At 37.2% G+C, this 27,745-nt stretch overlaps 1 protein-coding gene and 2 pseudogenes across 1 annotated transcript; all 3 read left to right on the top strand.

The window, feature by feature from the left end:
* Positions 1-3,915: 3,915 nt before the first annotated feature.
* Positions 3,916-4,875, top strand: LOC138421017 (olfactory receptor 4C46-like; annotated as a pseudogene).
* Positions 4,876-15,402: 10,527 nt separating this feature from the next.
* LOC138421018 (olfactory receptor 4A47) lies at positions 15,403-16,350 on the top strand. Its single transcript, XM_069554742.1, has one exon. The coding sequence runs from the start codon at positions 15,403-15,405 to the stop codon at positions 16,348-16,350; it is 948 nt and encodes a 315-aa protein (XP_069410843.1).
* Positions 16,351-25,755: 9,405 nt separating this feature from the next.
* LOC138421019 (olfactory receptor 4A47-like) lies at positions 25,756-26,679 on the top strand (annotated as a pseudogene).
* The last annotated feature ends 1,066 nt before the right edge of the window (positions 26,680-27,745 follow it).

The raw sequence follows: 27,745 nt of genomic DNA on the forward strand, positions 1-27,745 counted from the left end.
TCTCTAGTTTTTCCCACTCTGTTATTTTCCTCTATTTCTTTGCAGTGATTGCTGAGGAAGGCTTTCTTATCTCTCCTTGCTATTCTTTGGAACTCTGCATTCAGATACTTATATATTTCCTTTTCTCCTTTGCTTTTTACTTCTCTTCTTCTCACAGCTATTTGTAAGGCCTCCCCAGACAGCCATTTTGCTTTTTTGTATTTCTTTTCCATGGGGATGGCCTTGATCCCTGTTTCTTGTACAATGTCACGAACTTCCCTCCATAATTCATCAGGCACTTTATCTATCAGATCTTGTCCCTTAAATCTATTTCTCACTTCCACTGTATAGTCATAAGGGATTTGATTTAGGTCATACCTGAATGGTCTAGTGGTTTTCCCTACTTTCTTCAATTTGAGTCTGAATTTGGCAATAGGCAGTTCATGATTTGAGCCACAGTCAGCTCCCGGTCTTGTTTTAGCTGACTGTATAGAGCTGCTCCATCTTTGGCTGCAAAGAATATAATCAATCTGATTTTGGTGTTGACCATCTGGTGATGTCCATGTGTAGAGTCTTGTCTTGTGTTGTTGGAAGAGGGTGTTTGCTATGACCAGTGTGTTCTCTTGGCCAAACTCTATTAGTCTCTGCCCTGCTTCATTCCGCATTCCAAGGCCAAATTTGCCTGTCATTCTAGGTGTTTCTTGACTTCCTACCTTTGCATTCCAGTCCCCTATAATGAAAAGGACATCTTTTTTGGTGTTAGTTCTAAAAGATCTTGGAGGTCTTCATAGAACTGTTCAACTTCATCTTCTTCAGTGTTACTGGTTGGGGCATAGGTTTGGATTACTGTGATACTGAATTTTTTGCCTTGGAAACGAACAGAGATCATTCTGTCATTTTTGAGACTGCATCCAACTACTGCATTTCAGACTCTTTTGTTGACCTTGATGGCTACTCCATTTCTTCTAAGGGATTCCTTCCCAGAGTGGTAGATATAATGGTCATCTGAGTTAAATTCACCCATTCCAGTCCATTTTAGGTCGCTGATTCCTAGAATGTCAACGTTTACTCTTGCCATCTCCTGTTTGACTACTTCCAATTTGCCTTAATTCATGAACCTGACATTCCAGGTTCCTATGCACTATTGCTCTTTACAGCATTGGACCTTGCTTCTATTACCAGTCACATCCACAACTGGGTATTATTTTTACTTTGGCTCCATTTCTTCATTCTTTCTGGAGTTATTTCTCCACTGATCTCCAGTAGCACACTGGGCACCTACTGACCTGGGGAGTCACTCTTTCAGTATCCTATCATTTTGCCTTTTCATACTGTTTATGGGGTTCTCCAGGCAAGAATACTGAAGTGGTTTCCCATTCGCTTCCCCAGCGGACCACATTCTGGCAGACCTCTCCACCATGACCCACCCGTCTTGGGTGGCCCCACAGGGCATGTCTTAGTTTCATTGAGTTAGACAAGGCTGTGGTCCATATGATTAGATTGACTGGTTTTCTGTGATTAGGATTTGTGTGTCTGCCCTCTGATGCCTCTTGCAACACCTATCGTCTTACTTGGGTTTCTCTTACCTTGGACGTGGGGTATCTCTTCATGGCTGTTCCAGCAAAGTGCAGCCGCTGCTCCTTACCTTGGATGAGGGGTATCTCCTCACAGCCGCTCCTCCTGACCTTGGACGTGGAGTAGCTCCTCTCGGCCCTCCTGTGCCCACACAGCCACTGCTCCTTGGGCGTGGGATTGCTCCTCTGAGAAGTCTTAGACAGCATCTAATGTGAATTGATATATAAGAGAAGTACAGTTTTCTTTTTTTAAATTTTACTTCATGGTTTTCTTTTCTGGAAACACTTCGATTTTTTTTTCTTTTTTTGCAGTAAATTAACATGTTCATGACTCTGGTGACACACACCTTGGCTTGAAGAAAACCCTGATGGAATTTATTTTAAATATTATTGAGCCTTCAAAGGACCAATTGTTGATAGGTCAGTAGTTTATAACCCTCAGTACTGAACTGGGCAAAAATAACTTTGTAATGCTCATTTGCGTGTAAGAACAACTTATGAACTATTTGTCACTCTCTTTTGTGTGTTGCTGATCTTAGTTTCTACGATAAAAACGTTAAATAGTTTGAATTCAAGTGCAGTGCTTGTTGGGTATATTACAAAGCACCTGCTTCAAAGTGTCTTTCTCGGATCACTCTGCAGCATGCCCTGTTTCTTCTCTTTTTCCTCTACCCTTTTAATCTTTTCCTTTCTTCGTTTCATCCTTTCACCTTTCCCCTCACCTCTCCTGTCTGTTTCTCTCTACATTTCCTGTCTCTCTCACCAAATACTTTATAATACCAAATATTGGCCAAAAATAAATATATCATAAGACTGCATTCTATGAAGTCGTTTGTTTTTTAAAGGTTATATTCCACTTACATTTATTTATTTTTTTGCTTTGGTCTGTATGTTTTCTTTTCCTTTTTTTAAAAAATTAATTTATTCATTTTAATTGGAGGCAAATTACTTTACAATATTGTGGTGGTTTTTGCTATACATTGATGTGAATCAGCCACGGGTGTACATGTGTCCTCCCATCTACAAAGTCTTAATTTGAATAATGAGTTAAGTTTAAAGTTCCTTTTTTCCCAGAAAACTCCTCACCCAGTTATAAGTTGAAACTAGCAGTATTAAATTTCTTATGTATTGGAATATGGCTTTAGCAAGTGAGTTAATGAAACAAATAATGAAAGGAAAACCCACAAAAGTAAAAAAAAAAGCAATAATTAAATCTTTATGTTAAAGATTCTATTAATAGCTTGCTTCAAGTTTTTAAATCTGAGGACATTCCTTTTTGACATTTATCCATGTTCTCCTTAATTTGAATTTTCAGAATCTTTCCCCGTTGGAGATGTTTAGAGAGAATTTTGAAGTTTTCTTTAGTGATAAATTCATGAAAAGAGTTAAATCACACAACAACAACAACAATAATGTTTAAAACCTTGTAACCTTTACAGTAACCCTAAATACAGTCATACGTAACCCTCCTGTAATCGGTGAAAAAATTGAAGAAAAGAGGGATTACATGAATCAATGTTATGTAGCTAATAAGGTGTAAGTTCCAGATTTAAACTAAGGCTTTGGGTTTTTAAGTTCCCCTTTCTTTGCTCTTTAATGTATTTCTAACTTTACCTTTCTTCTTTTTTCTCTCCCACTTTCTCTTTTCCTCTTTTTTATTTCACTTTTTTCTTTCCCTCTCTCAGTAAATGTTAAGTTTTTGACCAGGGGAGGAGAAACAGTTTATGAATAAGATTGCAATTGTAGTAATGCCTATTTTTGCCTTCAGTGGCACACACTGTTGAAAAAAGAGGTATGAGTATGAAGCAGTGTGACCAGTGCTATAATGGACGTTGACTGCAGCCTCTGAGATCTGGAAGAGGCACACTTTCTCAGTCTTGGGGAAGTGGAGAAGCTATCAGACAGGCAAAGTCGGAAAAGATGCGGCTCATGAGGATCTTATCTTTTGAGTCTCTTCGTTTCTCACTGGTGGACATGTCCAGCTTTTCCAGGAACAGAACTCATACATCTCTGGGTGCTTGTGAATGTGCCGCCTATGTGGCCACATCATGGATTGGCTCTTAAAGCTTGATGCAGTTTTCCTTTTCTGATTTTAAAAGTTATACATTTTTTTTTTTGTCACCGAAAATTGAAAACAAATTAGTAAATCATAAAGAAGGAAATAAATACCACCTATATTTTCACTTGAAAGGATATACAAAATAAAAACATTTTTTATGGCTTTGTGCTTGTTTTTGGCTTTTGTAAAACTAAAGAAAATAGGCACTCCGTGAAATTGTTTATCCCTTAAGTAAAAGGGTTATAATTGAGGATGACTGTGACTTTCTTTCCAGTGAAGTGTCTTGTCACCGGAACGGAATTCATGGAGAGGGTGAATAATGTGATGGAATTCCTCCTCCTGGGCCTGACTCAAAATGTGAAGCTTCAGGAATTTCCCTTTGTTGTGTTTTTAATTGTCTACTTGGTCACCTCGGCAGGCAACCTGCTCATCATGGTCACCATCAGTGCCAGGATGACCCTAGGGTCCCCTGTGTACTTCTTCTTGTCTCATTTATCCTTTATAGATGGCTGCTGTTCTTCCTCCATGACCCTTAAGATGCTAGTTGACTTCCTTACTGTGAGAAGAGCTATCTCTTTTAGGGGGTGTATGACTCAAATCTTTGCCAAGCATCTTTTTGGTGCTGCTGAGACTATCCTTCTCACGATGATGACCTATGACCATTATGTGGCCATCTGTGAACCCCTCCACTACATGACCATCATGAGTTAACGGCTGTGTAGCCTTCTTGTGGGCATGGCCTGGGCTGGAGCCTTTTTCCACGCAGCCATTCATATCCTGTTTACAGTCTGCCTGCCCTTCTGTGGCCCTAACATTATAGATCATTTCCTGTGTGTCTTGAACCCTTTGTTGAAACTGGTCTGCATGATCGCTCATATCTTTGGTCTCTTTGTTGTTGTCAACAGTGGGTTCATCTGCCTGTTGAACTTCCTCCTTTTGATGGTCTCCTATGTGGTCATCTTGTGCTCCCTAAGGACCCATAGCTTGGAAGGAAGACGCAAAGCCTTCTCCACCTGTGTCTCCCACATCACTGTGGTCATTCTCTTTTTTGCACCCTGCATATTTGAATATATGTGTCCAGGGATCACCTTTTCCATTGATAAAGCCATGGCTGTGTTTTATACCATGATAACGCCTATGTTAAATCCTTTAATCTACACCCTCAGATGTGAAGAGGTGAAAAATGCTATGAAGAAGCTCTGGATCAAAAGGTGACTTCAACTGAGAAATAATCACAGCAGCAAAAATTACTTTGTCTTTTAAATACAAAGATAATATAATTTCTGTGGTTTAGTGCCAAGTGAATACCATATGTAAAAGTATGTTGGTGTTGGCATATAAATCCTTTAAAGAAAATTTCAGGCAGAAAATTGTTTATCATGTCCAGATACCCTATTTAGATTTATTGAGTGCCCCTTTGGTTGTCAGACTTGGATACACTTTCAGAATTATTTGGAACACATTAAAATGTACATTCTCAGGACACAGCTGTAGAGATTCTAATTCAGTAGGACTGTGGGGTTGGCATGTCTACATTCGAAATAAATTTATACAGATATTTCTAAGTGGGTGATTTATGCATACACTTTGAATAATAGTGCAGTAGATAATATATGCATCCTCAACCGATTAATTGATCACCTGATTAAAGCATATCCTGGGGATTATCTTTCATAACGTATGCTATGAGAATCATGAAACTTTCAGTTCTTCATAGATCATGCAATGCATGCTTACTACCTTTGCAATGCCAAACAAAAAATATAGTATTCTGAGAAAATAGAAATGTGTTGGTCTTTATTCTCCATCTTTTCTTTCAATACTTTTAAAATATTTTGCTACTTATGGTCTGCTTTTTTTTTTCCTCTCTGTGCTTGCAAAGGGAAGATCTATTATCTATTCTTGTTGAGTTATTTAGACTATCAATAAAATTCATTTTTATTGTAATCTCAACTATTCATTCATATTGAGAACATTGCTTTTACAATTTTTCTCTGTGAAAGAGATTTTATGTATCATTTTTATATGCACATTTGGAGGAATGTGTGATAGTGTTTAATATTCTATAATGGTTAAGAGTAGTCTCTGAGTAAGATAGATCTGAGATCAAAAATTAGCTTCACCACATAGAGTATGAGCTTTGGCAAATCACACCTTTCTGAGTTACAGGAGAATGATAGAGGCTTTTCAGGATTAAGTAAATAATCCTCATGGATCTTTTATCACCAATGTGTTCCATAGCTATTAGCTATCACAGATATCATTCCTGGAGTCTCTGTAACTGTGTAGAATCATTCATTCATCTAATGTTTCTGAGCATTAGGAGAGATAATACATGATTTCTCTGCATCTGCTGTGAAGAGTAAGACTCTGAGCTGACTGGCCTTATAGCATTTCTTGGGGGCTCGAGTGATTCCCAACTTTCTTGGCCATCACTGACCACTCTTCCCTGCTTTTCTGATTTCCATTGGCCTCATGTCCCCTTAGGCTTTGGGGCTGATCCACTTATAGGTATGATTTCCCCTAAACCTCTCTGATTGTAGGACCAAAAGGTCCTTTATTAACTTGAGATCAACACAACAGGCAACCAGAATATGACCAGATATTTGTGTAGGGAAGGTAGTATAGCGCAGTGGTAAGAATTGACTCAAGTCAGACTTTCTGAGTTTTCATGTTACTTGGGAAAGTTATTTACCCTTTCTACCTTATAATTTATTTATCTATAACTACAGTAGCTATAATGCCTAGGTTATAATGATATGGGGCCAGTTAAGTGGGTTTACAGATATTAAGTACTTGAAGAGGTTTCTAGCTCATGGTAAATGTTATAAAAACGTTTTTAAAAGGAAAAAAAAATATTGACTGGTGCTGACCCGCCTTCCAGCAAGGCCAGATTTGGGACTGTATCTCTTCTTGGACTGGCAAGAGCATTGTTCCTTCTAGATCAGGACCTCCATGGATCTTACCTTGGTTCCTTAGTTGAAAAAGATGCTTCCTTATATGAGCAATACTGTGTCAGATAACTTTTTCCCTTGAACTAACAGAGCTGGTATTGAATTCTTCCTCATTAGTTTATGTAACACTGCATGTATTTCATAAGCTCACGGGATCTTGTTTTAGTCTCAGTTCATATGTGTGATGGAATGGTAGTTCATTTCATAGGTTTATTTCAAGCATTAGATGAAGACATTGTATACAAAATATCCATGACAGTGCTTTTCACTCAGTGGGTGCTTGACAATTGTCACTATCTTTGCCACTTCCTTCATATCCTCCTCAGTTTCCCATTTATGTCTGACTTAAAAAAAAAGCTGTATAATTTACATTTATTTTTCAAATCTATGTAGTTATTAAATTAGGAGGTCATGAGAAACTTCCAGAATTCTAAGAGTAAAACCCCTTACATTAATGCAAGAAGCATGGGATTCACTTTCTAAACTATCCACCTTAAAATGTGAACGTCTCCAAAGTTAAAATCAGGTTCAGGAAGATCCCAACACTTGATAAACTTTGTATGACAAATTAGAAATCTGTAGTGCAAGAATCAGTGATTGTAGTAAAGGCTATTGTTATTTACTGTGATTTGGCTGGTGCTGCCAAAGCAAGTTTTTATTTAATCTCCATGAAAGCCTTATGAAAATGGATAATGTCATTCCTGCTTTCCAGAAGAATTAACCGAAGCTTGGAAAATTTAAATAATTTATCAGAGATCACAACTAGACACCACCTGAGGTTGGGCTTGAACCTATTTAACTTGGGTTTAGAACTTGCCCTCTTACAGAGTACACTCTGTATCATAGCAATGGCACACATCACACAGCTCACAACACTCTCCAGTGGAGGGAGGTAGGCAGGAAGTAAGAAACCTATAAAAAATTGCAGGTGCGCTGGGATGACCCAGAGGGATGGTATGGGGAGGGAGGTGGGAGGGGGGTTCAGGATTGGGAACACGTGTATACATGTGGCGGATTCATGTTGATGTATGCAAAACCAATACAATATTGTAAAGCAACTAGCCTGTAATTACAATAAATAAATTTAAATTTAAAAATTGCATTCAGAGTGCAAAGTGCTTAAAAAAATGAAATACCTGACGTGATAGTGACTCAGATGGCAGGGACCACTGTAGACTGTGTGTTCAAGGAAGACCCAAGAGCAAGAAGTTATAGCATTTGTCTAACAATGTCCAGGATGAGAGACACAGAGCTGAAGGTCATGGTTAAAACCACTAGAGAGGAATTTGTCCATGTGGGAAGGGAAGTTTTATCTGACCTGGGTGAGTGTCATTAACTTCTTTCTAACTCAAAGATCACCAACAACCTTAATGTTATGATTAAGTAAGTTCCTACTCAAATCAGGAGGAAGTGAAATAAAACATATGTACTCAAGCAACCTCTTTCCCCAGAACTCGTGTTCACTTCCCAGCAGGTGTTCTCTTTAATAGACTCTTTGGTGTAGTCAGCAGCATAGATTTCCCCATTGCTCTTTTTGGCTTCTTTTAATTTCTACAGTGTCTGTCATGTAAAAGCATTAATTTAGAAGCGCTGAGTTAAACTGCTTGGTAGAATGGAAGTTATCCGTTTAATCAAATTTACACTGTAAGTAATTGGTCTTGGTCTATCAGCCTCTGCCCAGTTTCAATCCCCTCACTCCCCTCAAACACACATCTCTTTGAACTTGTCCTATATCATTCTTTACCTGTTCACTAGCTCCAGCTGCAATGGCCTTGCTTTTGCCCATGAATCTTTGAACTAAATCTCTTTATTCCCCCAATACTCTTCCTTGAGACCTCCATCTGGTTGGATCATGGTCCCTGCTCAGACTGTATTTCACCTGTCATCTCCTTAGAAGTATTCTTCAGCCCCCACTATAAAATCATTGTCTATCTCCCCGAATTGCTCTGTATCACATCACTCTATTACCTTTTCTCTACAGCATCTTCATCATCTGATTACTTAATTTACTTGTTTATTATCTCTCTCTTCTAATTACCATGTAAACTCCACGTAGTAGAGGTATTGGCTGTTTCAGTCACTACTGGATGTCCAGTACATAGAATAGACTTGGAATAGAGTAAATGCTTAATAAATATTTTCTGAATAAAAGGCTATCACTTCTAGTTACCCCTTTTAAGAGTAAATGCAGGACTTCCCTGATGGTACAGTGGGTAAGAATCTGCCTGCCAATGCAGGGGACATAGGTTTGATCCCAGGTCCAGGAAGGTGCCGCAACTACTGAGCCTGTGCTCTAGAGCCTGGAAGCCACCATGCTGAGCTTGCGTGTTGCCATCACTGAAGCCCCCATTGCCTAGAGCATGTGCTGTACAAGAGGAGAAGCCACTGCAATGAGAAGCCTGTGCACCACAGCAATGTGTAGCCTTCGCTCATCACAGCCAGAGAAAGCCCGCAAGCAGCAAGGAACCCCCAGCACAGCCTAAACAAATAAAGAGTAAATGCATTTCTAAAAGGGACACTTGCTAACTGGTTGCTTCTGAAATTGATGATGGTGACTTTTATTCTTGTTGGTAAATTGAAATGGAGAAGTTTAGATCAGTTTAGTATAGCAGTCAGGATTCCTAGCTGATGATGGAATCTCCATAGGGAGTTTAAGTAGAAAAGGTACATGATAATCTGATTAAATCTTAAAGAATCTTTGAAAGGGTTAGCTCCTGCTTGGAAGAATGTGTATTCTGCTGTTGTTGGATAAAGTAGTCTATAGATGTCAATTATATCCAGTCAATTGATGATGTTGAGTTTAGCTATGCCCTTACTGGTTTTAAGCCTACAGGATCTGTCCATTTCTAATAGTGGATTTTTTATAGTTAGAAGTCTCAAACTCGAATTACCTTCCTAAGTTGTTCCATTTTTTATTGTCTGACTTTATTATTAGAGTTTTATGTGAATGCAAGCTGAGTTTATCCCGATTTTTTTTGTTTTATTAACTATTATATCCATAGCTCATAGAATAAAACCTGGAAAAAATGTTCAATTTTTTAAAAAAATAATGAATGATTAGATAGCTATTGCAACTACATTGGAGATAAGAATTTCATGTGCTCAACTTCACACTTCTACAGAAAAAAGTTGATTAGGTAAAAGAAAACAAAAAGTCTTGCTATGGCAAAGTAGAGAAAGTGTCAAACTCGTTTTCATTGGAACACAATGACAGGGCTGATATTTTATTTTCAGCTGGCAATATTTCCATAATGGTTTTTAGGCTGTTTGTTTGCTTGCTTGTTTTTCTCTTGTTACATATTCGTTACCCTAGTTATGCGATGCGATTGGTTTAACAGGGTTTTGTTTGTTTTTAATATGTAGATGTTCTTTTAAGATTTGGTGGAAAATCCCATTGAATTTAATTAAACAGCAATCAGATTTGGATACATTCCAATTGCAGGATTCCATGATTAACATCATGAGAAGGTACATTTTCTTGTTTAAGTAGAAGATGTTGTCCTCTTAAGAGCTAATGTAATGAACACAGGAGATGCTTTAGTAGGCTTAAACCATGATATAAAAAAGACACAAGAATGCCATCTCCAAATCTAAAGTAGAACTATTTGGCCATACCAATACAATAGAACAAGACTGGTTAAACATCGGAATGGTAGCTATTCTTTATTGATATTACTAGAACAGAATGAATAAGATAAAAATTTCCCTGGTAGAATAGCTACTGTTATCTTCATATGTAGACACAGGATGACATAGGAATTTTTTTTTTCTTTTTTTTAGTTTCTGAGAAAATTTTCTAATGGGAAATTTTTAGTTTTTCTTGTATCATGATTCCTCTGAAATGAAGCTACAATGTAGGTAATAATTTTCTGAGATACTTGGAAGACCATGGAGAAAATGAACAGACACAGGCATATGAAATCATATATGTCTTCAAAGAACAATGCAGCTTTTTGCCCTCAATGAGTAAAGCAGATGGCCCAGAGACTTCTAGGTCTTCATGAGTGAGATAAAAATCCTCCTTCAAATTGTGAACAAGTTTCCAAAGGTAAGACTTTAACAGTTAATAGTGGAAACCAGGTTTTGCATTTGTATAAATTTCTGCATTACAGTACATAGGAAATCATATCGCTTGAGTTTCTAAGAACTGAAAATTAAAAACAAGAACAAAAACAAATCCAAAAAACCCCCACAAACTGCTGACCATAGAGAAAATGAAATAAATCAAAGTTAGATTCCAATTCCAGGTCTGTCATTTAAAAGCAGGTAACTTTGGGAAAGTTAATTTAAAATTCTGAGCCTCAATTTTTAAAAAACTCTAAATTGGAGATTTTTGTTGTTGTTGTTGTGAACATAGAATGTGATACTTTACATTACATTACAGTACATAGGACATCGCATCGCTTGAGTTTTTAAGAGCTGAAAATTAAAAAAAACCCTGCTGGCCATAGACAAAATGAGATATAATTATATATTATGTAAATATAATTACATATACTTATATGAGTATACATGGGCTTAGGCAAAATGAGATATAATTATATATTATACAAATATAATTACATATACTTATATGAGTATACATGGGCTTCCCTAGTGGCTTAGTGGTAAAGACTCTGCCTGCAATGAAGGAGAAATAGGAGACATGCGTTCGATCCCTAGGTCAGGAAGATCCCCTGAAGGAGGGCATGGCAACCCACTCCAGTACTCTTGCCTGGAGAATCCTATGGACAAAGGAGCCTGGCAGGCTGTAGTCCATAGGGTCACAAAAGGCTGGACATGACTAAAGTGACTGAGCACATGTTTTTATATATGCATGTGTGTATCTGATTTTGTAAATATATATGGATGTAACATTTGAACAAAATTTTACATAACAAGTGAAATTATAGATGTTCTTCTAGTCTTGGTATTTCTTTTCATTAAGATATTTTGGTGTATATTACTGAAAACAGTTGAATAAAAATGATTGTTTTCTCACCATGTTTTACATTTCAGAGGGGTATAAGCTTGCTGATATGCTTAAATTGAATTTCTGATATTTTATTTTATTTTTTATTTTATTTTATTTTTTTTATTTTTTAAATTTTAAAATCTTTAATTCTTACATGCGTTCCCAAACATGAACCCCCCTCCCACCTCCCTCCCCATAACATCTCTCTGGGTCTGATATTTAAAAAAAAAAAAAGTGAAGATTGATTATCCATGTTGGTTCAAGAACTTTGGTACATATGTATATGTAGCCCACTAGATACTCACAAAAACTCAAGTATCTATCAAAATCTCATTTACAATTATGGAAATTATGACTCAGAGTGGTGACTCACTTATTTAAAGTATTACACCTAGATTTATAAAAGTATATGTTCAGTTCAGTTCAGTTCAGTTGCTCAGTCATGTCCGACTCTTTGCGACCCCATGAATTGCAGCACGCCAGGCCTCCCTGTCCTTATGTTACAGGCTTTGAAATATCTTTCATGATAAAAATGATATATATTTTCTAAGAGAAGAATTGTACAGACATTTGATTCACACATATTAATGATGAAGTTCATCTAAAACCCAGTTTCATAAGGCTTTTGGCTTTCATGTCATATAAACTGGTCTCTGGAGTACAAAGAGACATTTATGATCAAATATAACAGTTTGCTAAATGGAAACCTCCTCAAGGGATGTTCAATATCACTGAGTATCAAGTGGAACAAGATCAGAACATGGCTGGTTAAGACTTATATGATATTTGTCATGAAAAGGTTAAAAAATTAAATGAAGTCAGGAGCCATCTTTTAACCTCAAGAGGTATCCTTATCTGGAAAAGAAGGAGAGTGTTAATGAAAAGATGCTTCCACAGTTACACTCCTACTTTTGTTCTCTGATAGTATCACTCCTGGTATAGAGCCTGACCATTAATGAGTTAGTAGACACTCTGAGATGTCTCTGAGTTTACATTATCTGAAAAATGTAACACAAGGTTAAGTAGCTGGTAAACAGTAAGTAGTTGTACCATTCTATAATATGTTCCATCAGCTTAGAGGTAAAATGTTTCTGATCTCTGAAATTACATTCTACAAAAGGATAAACGGAACTATAGAGATGGGAAAGCAACTTGCCTATCTGAGGGCTAATATAAAGTCTTGAGCCGAGTGAATATGGAGAATTGTAATACATGAGCTTGGGGAGGCAATATCTGGAACAGTAATTATTATGGCTTATATGATAGAGCTGAGGACACAGTTATGGTCACTTTGTGTACTCTTAAAATTTATATGTTGGTGTCTTTAATCTTTAAAACGAGAGGATGTGAGCTTATCTGGAAATGGGTTCTTTACGGAGGTAATTTATTTAAAATAAGATCACTAGGGTGAGCCTTAATGCAGCAAGACTGGTTTTCTTATTAAAAGGGGAATTCAGATACAGATAGGCTTACATGGAGAAGACCATGTGAACTTAAATCCGGTCGTCTTTAAGCCAAGGAAAATAAGCAGGGAACAAGTCCTTTTCTCATAGCCGTTAGAAATAACCAATACTGTTGACACCTTGATTTAGAATTTGGTGTAGTGATAAATTTCCATTTTTTAATTCAACCCAGTTTTTGTTTTGTTATAAAAGCTCTAGCAAACTAGTAAAGATATTGATACAAAGAATACACTAAATACCAAAAAATGTGCAAGTGGCTTTGAGATTGGGTAGTGGGTAGATGCTGAGTTTTGGGCTGCCTGATAGAAAAATCCTAAATTGCCTTTAAGCTACAGTTGGTAGAAATACAAACAATAATAGGTGATCTCAATGTTCCAAGAAGAGAACAAGGAGGGCTGCAGAGAAAGCATGTATCATCTGAGAGAAATATATATATGAAACCAGAAATTATATTACATTGCTAGAAATATGATGTTTGAAGTCTCAAATGAAATGAAGAACATCTTACTGGAAGTGGAAGCTGGAAGGAAGGCAATTATTCTTCCGAATAAGCAGGCCTAGCAGTTAATACGGAGAAGGCAATGGCAACCCACTCCAGTACTCTAGCCTGGAAAATCCCATGGGCGGAGGAGCCTGGCGGGCTGCAGTCCATGGGGTCGCTAAGAACGGACACGACTGAGCGACCTCACTTTCACTTTTTACTTTCATGCATTGGAGAAGGAAAGGGCAACCCACTCCAGTGTTCTTGCCTGGAGAATCCCAGGGACGGGGGAGCCTGGTGGGCTGCCGTCTATGGGGTTGCACAGAGTCGGACACGACTGAAGCGACTTAGCAGCAGCAGCAGCAGCATTTTTTAGATTACACATGTAAGTGATATTATTCAATGTCTGTTTTACTCTTTCGGACTTACTTCACTTTGTATGAGAGTCTCTAGGTCCATCCACATCTCTGTGAATGGCACTATTTCATTTTTTATAATATTCCATATTCTTTATCCATTCCTTTGTTGATGGATGTTTAGGGGCTGACATAGTCATGTGAAACCAAATATATTTTTAGGAATAATGCAGAATTTTGTCCTGGGTGTTCACACTGGATTGAAGACATTTCTATGTCTTTACGAAATAGTTGAAAGGGCTACTTGCTGGCTGTGAACAGGAACCCAAAAGGAAAATTTATAACAGTTAATAGTAGATGCCAGATTTTTCAATTGTGTAAATTTATTTACTATGTAGGAAATCGCAAACTTGAATTTATAAGAATTGAAAAGTTGAAAACCTTTTCCAGGAATCACAAGATTTCTGCAGTGAACTAGTTTAAAATTCAGTTTCTCTCACTGAAAAATGTATGATTTTGAGAAAATCAAATATAATAAGCCTGTTTCTTTAAAAAAGGAAGTTAATATTTCTTACTGTGAAGACTAAATTTTATACATTAAATGTGATTTTATAAGTGCACAGAGTATGTGCACTTATACATATGGAGATATGAAACATCAGTGTAAGCATGATTTGTTTATCCCTAAGTCATATCCAAATCTTTGCCACCCCACGGACTGTAGCCCACCAGGCTTCTCTGTCCGTTGGATTTCCCAGGCAAGAATATTGGGGTGGGTTGCCCTTTCCTTCTGGGGATCTTCCCAACCCAGGAGTTGAACCCCTGTCTCCTGCTTGGAGGGAGATTCTTTACCACTGAGCCATCTGAGAGGTCCAAGCATGGAGATAACATCTAACATATAGTTTGGCATAAAAATGATAGGTATTCTTACAATGTTAATATTTCCTTTTATTAAAGTATTCTTTACCACATAATGAGATGGAGAACATTTAGGAAGGAGTAGGTTAATTGTGGAATATCGCAAATGTATTAATAAATATGATTAAAATTTATTTTAATAAAGATTAAATTGATATCTGGATATGTCAATTAGATAGTTGCATACGCATATTTATTCCTAAATTTTCCACTTTGAATGTGTAAGTTACCTTAAGTGATTCTTTACTTAAATATTTCACTTTTGTGATTTTATACCTGGTTCATCTTTTCATGGAGTTCCCTATTTATCTCTTATTATCTCACTTTTCCTATAAAACTCAGCTGAAGTATTGTTTACTTTGAGAAACCTTCCCAGATCCAGAGTTGATTATAGATATTCTGGAAATGTGAACACTTATCCATGAATATATTTATAGTGACACTTATAAAATTAGTTGGTAGGGTCTGACCCCTCATTATACATCTAATCACTGAGACTAGGGAAACATTCTTATTTGACTTTATGATCCTAATGTCAGGTTTAACACATTGAGTGAATAAAGTACATTAAGCTTATAATCAATGTAAAGGTGTTTTTAATTGTTTGATTTGATTTATAGGTAAACTGTTCCTCTTATCTGAAGTCAGCACCTATAAGGAATAGATGGAACCAAGAAGCAATGTGACTCACTTTGTCCTCCTGGGCCTCACACAGAATCCAAAGGAGCAGAAAGTCCTATTTGTTATGTTCTTATTCTTCTACATTTTGACCATGTTGGGCAACATGCTTATTGTGGTGACTGTAACATTTAGTAAGACCCTGAATTCACCGATGTACTTTTTTCTTGCTAGCTTATCATTTATGGATGTCATCTATTCCTCATCTATTTCTCCCAAACTGATTTCAAGCTTGTTCGTGGGGAAAAATACCATATCCTTCCAATCCTGTATGACCCAGCTCTTTACAGAGCATTTTTTTGGTGGATCGGAGGTCTTCCTTCTGCTGGTGATGGCCTATGACCGCTATGTGGCCATCTGTAAGCCCTTGCATTACTTGGTGATCATGAGGCAATGGGTATGTGTTGTGCTGCTGGTGGTGTCCTGGGTTGGAGGTTTTCTGCACTCAATTATTCAACTTAGCACTATTTTTGGGCTCCCATTCTGTGGCCCCAATGTCATTGATCATTTTTTCTGTGACATGTACCCTCTATTGAAACTCGTCTGTACTGACACCTATGTCATTGGCATCTTAGTTGTGGCCAATGGAGGACTGATCTGCACTATAGTGTTTCTGCTCTTGCTCGTCTCCTATGGAGTCATCCTGCACTCTCTGAAGAACCTGAGTCAGGAAGGGAGGCGGAAAGCCCTCCAGACCTGTGGTTCCCACATCACTGTGGTTGTCTGCTTCTTTGTTCCCTGTATTTTCATGTATGTGAGACCTGCTAAGACCTTCCCCTTTGACAAATCACTGAGCGTGTTTTACACAGTCATAACCCCCATGCTGAACCCATTAATCTACACTCTGAGAAACTCAGAGATGACAAATGCTATGGATAAGCTTTGGAGAAGGAACATGGCATTTTATGATAAAAAAGGGCATCGGCCACCATGAAGGGGGGCATTTGACATCAGAGACCACTTCCTTGGAATTCAGTAGCTTTCTCAGATCTGATGCTGATTTCTTTTTCTTCAAAGAATTTATAATTATAATACAAAAAGTTATGCTATAACCATGCAACTGTGCTGTTCATAACATGAATAGTTTCTCTCCATGGTAGAATGTAAGGTCTGTAATATTTTGTTATCACTGTACCTAGAAAGGTGTAAGGCTTATATTGAAGGAGCCAATATCATGTAACAGATTAGTGAGGAAATTTTATATAGTTACACCAATTTTTAACCAATTTATGCATTTTTCCTTTTTAAATTTTTTCCAGACAGTATTTATTTTTAGTTAGATTCTTATCTTTTAAGTTATTCTTTTTATTATGCTATTTAAAGTATTTAATGCTATATACTCTGTGTTGTTTATAAAATTTCAGTTGCATTATATACAAACTTTTCACATAACTCTAATTTTTTTAAACAATTGAAGTGAAATAGATAATAATAAATAGTAAAAGTGAAAATCATACAAAATGGGAGAAAGTGTAGAATACATTTCCTATTTATCTCTCAATGTATTTTCTAGTCTACGTCTGCAGTGGCACTCTATTTCTTAAGATCCATCTGGTAATAATCTATGTAAAAGCAATTGTATTCAAATACATGTTTTTTTTTTTTTTCTGTGTAGGTAAACTTTGCTTTTTTAGTAACAGCTGTGAAGTATTTTCCTAGTAGTCCATTTAGATCTAATCCTTAATTTTTCTCATACTACATCATACTCCTTTATAGAGACATACTGAAATTGTTTCCATTCTTTTTCATGTTGTTCCTAAACTTTTTCTATGAAAAGTAATTTTGCAATAAAAATCTATTTTTGAATGTGTGCCAGTATGAGCTCCTGGAAGTGAAGTTGTTGATATATGTGTTGTGTCTGAATCAATGCTCAGGTAATACACTTATTTAAAATATTGATGGTCATAGCTATTGCCATCTTTGAAGTTGTACAAACAGCTACACTCCTGTCCACAGTCTGTGAGAATATTTTTGTCCACATTCTCAAAATCAGTCCTAATAAATACTGATGGCATATGATAGATTAAATTTATTTTAAATTTGGTTTTATAATTTACCACAAATCCTTTTGATATAATTGGATTTGGACATCTTTTCACTTGTTTGATGTAATTTGTATTTTTTCCCTAGAATTGTCTGTTAATCTCTTTTATCTATTCATTTAATTGTTGATCTTTTCCATGCTGATTTTTATGAAATAATTGTCTAATAATATCATATATGAAATGAATCACCAGTCCAGGTTTGATGTGTGATACTGGATGCTTGGGGCTGGTGCACTGGGATGACCCAGAGATGGTATGGGGAGGGAGGAGGGAGGGGTGTTCAGGATGGGGAACACGTGTATACCTGTGGCGGATTCATGTTGATATATGGCAAAAAATTAACCTCCAATTAAATAAATTTATATTGAAAAAAATGACACTTTTTGCTATTGTACACATATATCTTTCTGGCTAGTCACAAAGCAAGGTGTCCTGGAGCTGGTGTCATTTTGCTGGTTGGTGGAATGGTCAGGCCAGGGTGTCCTGGGTGGTGCTGGCCTGCTGGTGAGTGGGCTGGGATTGACTGGGCTGGCATCAGGGCCACGGTCTGGTGGGTGGGGCTTTGGCCCAGTGGGTCCTGGGGCTGATGCTTGCCCACTGGTGGGTGAGACCAGGACCTGGGTTTAGGGCTAGCCCACTGGTAGTGGAGCAAAGTCCCAGAGTCCCTGGCTGTGGGGTCAGGGGCCCCAGAACTTGTGTTGTTTGAGTGGTTGCAGGTCCCAGAGGGTTCTGAGCTGGTGTCCTTGTTACTACCCAGGGTTCTTGACCTCCTTAATCAATAGAAATTGATTAGAGACCAGACAAGAAATTCAGGCAAGGCTTTGTTGGGGTCCCTGCTGCAGCAGGGGGCAGCAAGGACAAACAACTCCTTAGGTAGTACTGTGTGCAGGGGGCATGCACAGTACCCTACTTTTCTCCAGACCCTCTGCTTTTTGCTCCAGGCTTTTCAAAAGTGGTGTATGTTCATGCCAAGTCTCTTCAGTCTGATCCGACTCTTTGCAGCCCTGTGGGCACTTGCCCACCAGATTCTTCTGTCCATGGGACTCTCCAGGCAAGAATACTGGAGTGGGTTGCCATGCCTTCCTCCAGGGGATCTTCCCAACCTGGAAATTGAACCCGTGTCTCCTGAGTCTCCTGCATTGCAGGCAGATTCTTTACCACTGAGCCACAGGGAAAGCTCCTATTACCTTAGTACTTAAACTTATTTTTAAAATTGTGGTCAAACATACATAACAAAATTTTAAATTTTAACCATATTAAAGTGGCTTTAATTCACCCTGTTATGCAAACAATATCACTGTCTATCATCAGCAGAACATTTCCAGCTTTCCAAACTGAAATTCCACAGCTATTAAATAAAATTTCCCATTTCCACTCAGTGAGCCCCAGGCAATCACCATTCTACTTCCTATGAACTTGACTACTTTAAGTGCCTCATGTAAAGTGGAATCATTTATTTATTTATTTTTGATTGCCTTTTTTCACTCAGTGTAATATCCTTTCCCCATTAAATGCTGTTGGCACCCTTGTTGAAAATTATCTAAGCACATGTAAAAGGTTTATTTCTAGACTCTCTTAATTCCCTTAGTTTGTTGTCTGTCTTTATTCCAAAACTGGTGCTGTGACTACCATTGTTTTGCGTAACGTTGTAGAATCAGGAAATATTGGACTGAACATTTTCTCTTTCCTTTTCAAGATTGTCTTGGAAAAAATTGGAGTCCTTGAGATTCCATATGAGTCTTGGCATGAATTTTTCTATTTCTGCCAAAAACATTTTTGGGGTTTTCATAAGGATTGCACTGAATCTGTAGGTCACTTACAGTCATATTAACATCTTAATGCTATTAAATAACCCAATTCATAAAATTCTTTCCATATATGGGTGTGTGTTCTCTAACATTTTGCAGTTTTCAGTTTACAAGATTTTTGTCTCTTTGGTTATGTTTTTCTTAACTATTTTATTCTTTCTTTTGAAAATGAAAAATGTCTTTTAACAGGGAAAGAGACACAGATGTGTATAACGGACTTTTGGACTCAGAGGGAGAGGGAGAGGGTGGGATGATTTGGGAGAATGACATTCTAACATGTATACTATCATGTGAATTGAATCGCCAGTCTATGTCTGATGCAGGATGCAGCATGCTTGAGGCTGGTGCATGGGGATGACCCAGAAAGATGTTATGGGGAGGGAGGTGGGAGGGGAGTTCATGTTTGGGAATGCATGTAAGAATTAAAGATTTTAAAATTTAAAAAATAAAAAAAAAGAAACTCGAAAAATGTCTTTTATTTATTTTTTAATTTAAATTTATTTATTTTAATTGGAGGCTAATTACTTTACAATATTGTATTGGTATTTTATTCTTTATGACGTGCTTGTAGGTGGAATTATTTTCTTTATTTCTCCTGGTTGTTCATGGCGATATAGATATTCAATACTATTTCACATAAAATCTCAACAAATTGGAAATAGAAGGAGTGTACCTTGACATAATAAAGTTCATATATTTACAGATCACAGCTAACATCATCCTCAACTTTGAAAGACTGGAAACTTTCCCATTAAAATATGGATGAAGAGGGCACACTCTCACAAGCCCTTTTTAACATAGTATTGCCATAAAAATTCTTGTGAAAATTTTAGAGTTTTCTAAGTATAGCTCCTGTCAACACTGAGAGTAAGATAATTTTATTAATTATCTCACTTTTAAAATTTAGTTTTACTTTCTGTAATAGTGCTTCTTTATTTAAAAACTTTTTGTTTTATACTGGTGTATAGCCAATTAATGAGTGTCCCCAGTGGCTCAGTGGTAAAGAATCCACCTGTAGTACAGGAGACTCAGAAGACAGGGTTCAATTCCTGGGTTAGGAAGATTCCTTGACGACATGGCACCCACTCTAGCATTCTTGCCTGGATAATGCCGTGGGCAGAGGAGCCTGGTGGCTATAGTCCATGGTTCTTAAGGAACTGGACGTGACTGAAGTGACTGAAAATGAAGGCACAGCCAGGAACAATGTTGTGATGGTTTTAGGTGGACAGCAAAGGGACCCAGTCATGGAAACATGTATCCATTCTCCCCAAACTCCTTTCCCATTCGGTCTGCCACAAAACACTGAACGGAGTTTCCTATACTGTACAGTGGGACCTTGTTGGTTATCCCCTTTAAATGAAGTGGTTTGAACACGTGGATCTCAGTCTTCCTAACTCTCTCTCCCACATTGCTCTCCGCTGACAACCATAAGTTTGTTCTCTGCGTCTGTGAATCTGTTCTGCTTTGTTCATTGGTATCATTTCTGTAACAGTGCTTCTGATGGTATTCGTTTCTATCCTTTCAATCTCATCTCAAACATATCCTTTAAAGAAAAATCATCTCTGGTTACATTATCCATAGTAGAATTTTCCCTCTTCTTTTCTGCCACACTACCCTATTTCTTAACTTATAAGAAGTGAAAAGGATAAAACTACTTTATTAAACTGTTTCTTTTTTTTTAATTTTAATTTTTACTTTATTTTGCTTTACAATACTGTATTGGTTTTGCCATACATTGACATGAATCAGCCATGGGTGTACATGAGTTCCCAATCCTGAACCCCCCTCCCACCTCCCACCCCATATGTCTTAATCATAAATAAATAACATCCATGCAGGAGAAAAATTTTGCATGATTTTCTGACAGATTTTAGAAATTGCTGGGCCCTCACTCAACGTACAATTTCTGGCATAACACAGGTGTCCTAACCTTTATTTATTTAAAATATAAATTTATTTATTTTAATTGGAGGTTAATTACTTTAAAAATTAATAATTGGATAAATAATTAGCTTTTATCTCTAAAATGCTAACACATTTAGTTGTGTTTTCTGATATAATTTTATATTTCTAACAAAATTTTAAGCTGAGAATAAGTTCAGTTAAGTTCAGTCATTCAGTCATGTCCAACTCATTGCCACCCCATGGACTGTAGCAATCCAGCCTTCCTTGTCCATCAGCATATCCCAAAGCTCACTCAAATTCATGTCCATCAAGTCAGTGATGCCATTCAACCATCTCATCCTCTGTTGTCCCCTCTCCTCCCGCCTTCAATATTTCCCAGCATCAGGGTCATTTCAAATGAGTCAGTTCTTCACATCAGGTGGCCAAAGTATTGGAGCTTCAGCCTCAGTCCTTCCAATTAATATTCAGGACTCATTTCCTTTAGAGTGGACTGGAACTCCATGCAGTGCAAGGAAATCTCAAGAGTCTTCTCCAACACCACAGTTCAAAGGCATCAGTTCTTCTGCGCTCAGCTTTCTTTATAGTCCAACTCTCACATCCATACATGACTACTGGAAAAGCCAAAGCTTTGACTAGATGGACCTTTGTCTGCAAAGTAATGTCTGCTTTTTAATATGCTGTCTAGGTTGGCAATAGTTTTTCTTCCAAGGAGCAAGTGTCTTTTGATTTCATGGCTGCAGTCACCATCTGCAGTGATTTTGGAGCCCAAGAAAATAAAGTCTGTCATTGTTTCCATTGTTTCCCAAATATATTTGCCATGAAGTGATGTGACTGAATGCCATGACCTTTGTTTTCTGAATGTTGAGCTGCAGCCAGCCTTTTCCCTTTTCTCTTTCACTATCATCAAGGGGCTCTTTAATTCTTTGCTTTCTGCGATAAAGGTGGTGTCATCTACATATCTGAGGTTATTGATATTTCTCCTGGCGATCTTGATTCCAGCTTGTGCTTCATCCAGTCCAGCATTTCGTGTGGTGTACTCTGCATTTCAGTTAAATAAACAGAGTGGCAATATGCAGCCTTGACTCAGTCCTTTTGCAGTTTGATCCAGTTCATTGTTCCATGTTCAGTTCCGACTGTTACTTCTTGACCTGCCTACAGATTTCTAAGGAGACCCGTAAGATGGTCTGGTATTCCCATCTGTTAAGAATTTCCCACAGTTTGTTGTGATCCACACAGTCAAAGGCTTTGGCATGGTCAATAAAGTAGAAGTAGATGTTTTTCTGGAACTCTCTTGCTATTTTGGTGATTCAGCGCATGTTGGCAATTTGATCTCTTGTTCCTCTGCCTTTCCTAAATCCAGTTTGAACATCTGGAAGTTCTCAGTTCACATACTGTTGAAGCCTGGCCTGGAGAATTTTGAGCATGGCTTTGCTAGCATGTGAGATGAGTGGATTGGGCGGTAGTTTGAATATTCTTTGGCATTGCCTTTCTCTGGGCTTGGAATGAAAACTGACCTTTTCCAGTCCTATGGCAACTGCTGAGTTGTCCAAATAGCTGGCATATGAGTGCAGCACTTTAACAGAATCAGCTTTTTGGATTTGAAATAGCTCAGCTGGAATTCCATCACCTCCACTAGCTTTGTTCATAGTGATGCTTTCTAAGGCCCACTTGACTTCGCATTCCAGGATATCTGGCTCTAGGAGAATGTCACAAAACCATCGTGATTATCTGGGTCATGAAGATCATTTTTGTATAGTTCTTCTGTGTATTCTTGCCACCTCTTCTTCATATCTTCCAACTCTGTTAGGTCCATACCATTTCTGTCCTTTATTGTGACCATCTTTGCATGAAATACTCCCTTAGTATCTCTACTTTTCTTGAAGAGATCTCTAGTCTTTCCCATTCTATTGCTCTCCTCTATTTCTTTGCACTGATCACCGAAGAAGACTTTCTTATCTCTCCTTGCTATCCCTTGGAACTCTGCATTCAAATAGGTATATCTTTCCTTTTCTCCTTTGCTTTTAGCTGCTCTTCTTTACTCAGTTATTTGTAAGTCCTCCTTAGACAACCATTTTGCCTTTTTTTGCATTTCTTTTTCTTGGGGATGGTCTTGATCACTGCCTCCTGTACAGTGTCATGAACTTCTGTCCATAATTCTTCAGGAACTCTATCAGATCTAATCCTTTGAATCTAGTTGTCATGTCCACTGTATAATCATAAGGGATTTGATTTAGGTCATAACTGAATTATCCTGTGGTTTCCCTCCCTTCTTCTATTTAAGAAGTTTTAACATTAAAATTAAAATTTAATTTAAATTTAAAAGTTAAGAATTTTTTTTTTGTGCTCTGTACAGTCAGCAAAAGCAAGACTGGAAGCTTACTGTGGCTCAGATCATGAACTACTTATTGCCAAGCTGAGAATATTGAGTAGTAAATAAAAGAATGGAAAATCTTCCTCTGCCAGGTGCAGGAAATATATAACAAACAAGTTCACTGGGACAAAATGATTGGATTGATTTATTCTTGATTGGCAGTAGTCTCATAATGATTCTGAAGCTATTTTTCCATGTTGCACCACTATGATATTTAATATGAAGTTTGGTCTAATAATATCTTTACCTATAGATGTTCTTTAACTACTTTGTGGAAAATTCCAGTGTATGTATTAAAGCAAGAATCAGTCTTGGACACATTCCAATTCCAAGACTCCATGATAAATTCAGCTGGAAGGGATGAAATATTCCGTAATCTCACCCTTAACAAGGAGAAGATGCTATCCACTTAGTGACTGTCATACAGTTTTCATGAGGTCATTTCTTACACTTAAATCATGACAAAAAAATCACAGCAGTCTTTCGAAATCTGAAGTCAAGTCAACTAGTCTGTCCATGTTAACGTGAGTGTAAGAAGAGCTAAACATTCAAACGCTATTTTTCGTTTTGATGTTAGTCGGAAATAAGTTGTAAAAAACTTCCCTAGGAAATGGCTAGTTGATATCTATGTTTTCTATGAATATGGAGGATTAGCTGGTCATTTTGATACATTTCCTGATGTGATAAACCATTTTTTTTTCTGTGTGCCATGGAACTCCTTTCAAATAATCTATATTTTATATAAAAATGAACTTCTGAATGATCAGAAGACTTAGTAAAGAAAAAGGACAGACTGCCAAATGAAATAAACTCAAGTAATTAAGGCAGCATTTGGACTCTGTCATCAAACTGGATGAAAAACAATTTCAAGTGTTTATGAATAACTTCAAATCATCCTTAGATTCTGATCAAACCTCCACAAGATAAGACTAACAGAAAATAATGAGAACCAGGCTTACAGTTGTATGACTTTCTTTCTGTAAGAAACTAAATTACTTTGAAGTCAAACAAATGTAGATTCAATTCTAGATATATCAATTAGAAATGTGTGATTTTGGGAAAATAAATGATGTTCTGAGTATTAGATTCTTCAATTATAAAATGGCAATTGCATTTCTTGTTATTGTAAATATTAAATATGATACATTAGACTATGAGTGCATGATTGGAATATACTGTAGCAGTTTTTAGCAATAGAGTGATATCATCAGAATAAAACTGAAAAAGACAATTTGAGCTGCTTTAGGAGGATTAATTTTTGGAGAATAAACACAAGAAAACTTGGTAGGAGGGTACTGCAGCAGACCAGGAAAAAATTAAGAAGGGAATGAAAAATTAGTGATAAATTTTGAAAGTAGAGACAACAGGATTTAATAAAGTTTTATGAGAGTGTCAAGTGTAGAGGACTGCATTTTTTTGTCAGGACAATAGCATGGAAAATGATAATATTTAATGAGATAAATAGAGAATGCCTCTTTAAATTTTGTATAGGAACTGCTTATGTTTTTTCATGGAAAATTTAAAAGCTAGTTTTATAAATACTAAATTGCCAATCAACGGGATGTCAAAAACTAGAGATGTTGCATATATAAATTTGAAAATTAAGGGAGAGAGGTGGGCTGGAGACACAAAATTAGATTGCTGCAGCATTTATTGGTCAGGAAAAGGGAAATATCCACCTGAAGACCTAAGATGTATCACTGAGGTCTGAGACAATTCAAGACAGGGATCTTCTATTCATAGTTTGGTCTACTCATATTGATTATGCAAATTACCTTAAGAGGTGTTACACATTTGTGACTTTATAAATGGTGCTCCTTTTCATGGAATTCTCTTCCCATCTTTTTTTATTCTCTCATTAAAAAAAAAAAAAAAAAAGACCCAGCTGAAGCATTGACTCCTTTGGGAAGTCTTCTCTGATTCTCGTTTGATATACACCTATGCTGTGACTGTTAGCACTGTGTGAATATTCATGAGATGGCTGGGATTGCCTGATTCCTTACTGTGTGTCATGTCACTGAGGGTAGGCGTCTATGGCTTTTTCAAGCTGGTAATTAGAATGTCCTTGACATATTGGACCCGAAATGTACACCATTCACTTTCTTCTCTTGAATGGATAAATTAAAAAATTAAACATTTAATTCTCCCCCCACCCTTGTTTTATAGGTAAACTGCTTCTAATACACAAACTCAGCTCTTGTAAGAACTAGATGGAACCAAGGAAAAATAGATCTTACGTTGTCCTCTTGGGCCTTACAAAGAATCCAAAGGAGCAAAAAATCCTTTTTGTTATGTTTCTGGTCTTTTACATTTTGACTGTACTGGACAACTTTCTCATTATCATTGCTGTAACTGTCAATAAGACCTTGAACTCACCGATGCACTTTTTTCTTGCTAGCTTATCACTTATGGATGTCACTTATTCTTCTTCTACTATGCCCAGATTGATTTCAGACTTATCCTTTGGGGGAAAAAAATCATATCCTTTGAATCTTGCATGACCCAGCTGTTTGCAGAGCAAATTTTGCTGGCTCAGGGGTCTTCCTTCTGCTGGTGATGGCTTATGACCGCTATGTGGCCATCTGAGAGCCCTGCATTATCTGGTGATCATGAGGCAGAGGGTGTGTGTTGTGCTGCTGGTGCTGTCCTGGGTTGGGGGTTTTCTGCACTCAGTAATTCAACTCAGCACTGTTTATGGGCTCCCATTCTGCGGCCCCAATGTCATTGATCACTATATGTGTGACATGTACGCCTTATTGGAACTCGTCTGTACTGACACCTATGTCATTGACCTCTTAGATGCATCCAGTGGGAGACTGATCTGCACTATAGTGTTTCTGCTCTTGCTCGTCTCCTATGGAGTCATCCTGCACTCTCTGAAGAACCTGAGTCAGGAAGGGAGGCGGAAAGCCCTCCAGACCTGTGGTTCCCACATCACTGTGGTTGTCTGCTTCTTTGTTCCCTGTATTTTCATGTATGTGAGACCTGCTAAGACCTTCCCCACGGACAAATCTGTGAATGTGTGCTATACAGTCATAACCCCCATGCTGAACCCATTAGTCTACAGTCTAAGAAATTCTGAGTTGACTAATGCTATGAAGAAGCTCTGGAAAAGGAACATTGTATCTCAGTAAATAAGTGTATCACCCAACATGAAAGGAGTCATTTGACATTGGGCTTAATTTACTTAGAATGCAAAAATCATTTTAAAATTTGATTATGATTTTCCTTTCTTCAGAGACTTTGTGATGATTATACGAATGTTTGCATTTAATACAGCTATGCTATTGTTAACAGTTTACCTTCCTACTAGGATATAAGGTCTATAATTACTTGTTTATTACTGTACTTAGAAAGAGGTAATGCCTATATATCTAGGAATTAGTAATATATATTAAAAAGTAGAGGCATCACTTTGCCAACAGAAGTCCATAGGTCAATGCATAGTTTTTCCAATAGTCATATATGGATGTGAGATGTAGGCCATACAGAAGGCTGAACACCAAAGAATTGATGCTTTTATTTATATATTTTATTTTTTAAAAAATTTTATTTATTTTCATTGGAGGTTAATTACTTACAATATTGTATTGGTAGAATTGATGCTTTTAAACTGTGGTGCTGTAGAAGACTCTTGAGAGTCCTTTGAGATGCAAGGAGGTCATACTAGTCAATCCTAAGAGAAATCAACCCTGACTGTTCATTGGAATGACTGATGCTGAAGCTGAAGCTCTAATACTTTGGCCACCTGATGGGAAGAGATGACTCATTGGAAAAATCCCTGATGCTGGGAAAGACTGAGCACAGGTGGAGAAGGGGGCGACAGAGGATGAGATGGCTGGATGGCATCAGCAGCTCAATGGCCATGAATCTGAGCAAAGACTGGGAGACAGTGAAGGACAAGGAAGCTTGGTGCACTGCAGTCCATGGGTTCATGAAGAGCTGGATATAACTAAATATCAAGAACAGTAATTTAAAATGAATTAAGAAATTATTATGTTTTACTGATTTTTAGCTTTATATATAGTTAACTTTTAAACTTTTTATGTAGAATTTTAACTATTAAATAGCCACCCTGAAATTTAATCAATTCATGCATTTATCTTTTTTACTCTCTTTCAGAGACAGGATACTTTTTATATAGATTCATGTCATTTAATTGGAACATTTTTATGTATACAATTTTATATATTTAATTCT

This window comes from Ovis canadensis, chromosome 15, assembly GCF_042477335.2.
Source record: "Ovis canadensis isolate MfBH-ARS-UI-01 breed Bighorn chromosome 15, ARS-UI_OviCan_v2, whole genome shotgun sequence".
Taxonomy (NCBI): Eukaryota; Metazoa; Chordata; class Mammalia; order Artiodactyla; family Bovidae; genus Ovis; species Ovis canadensis.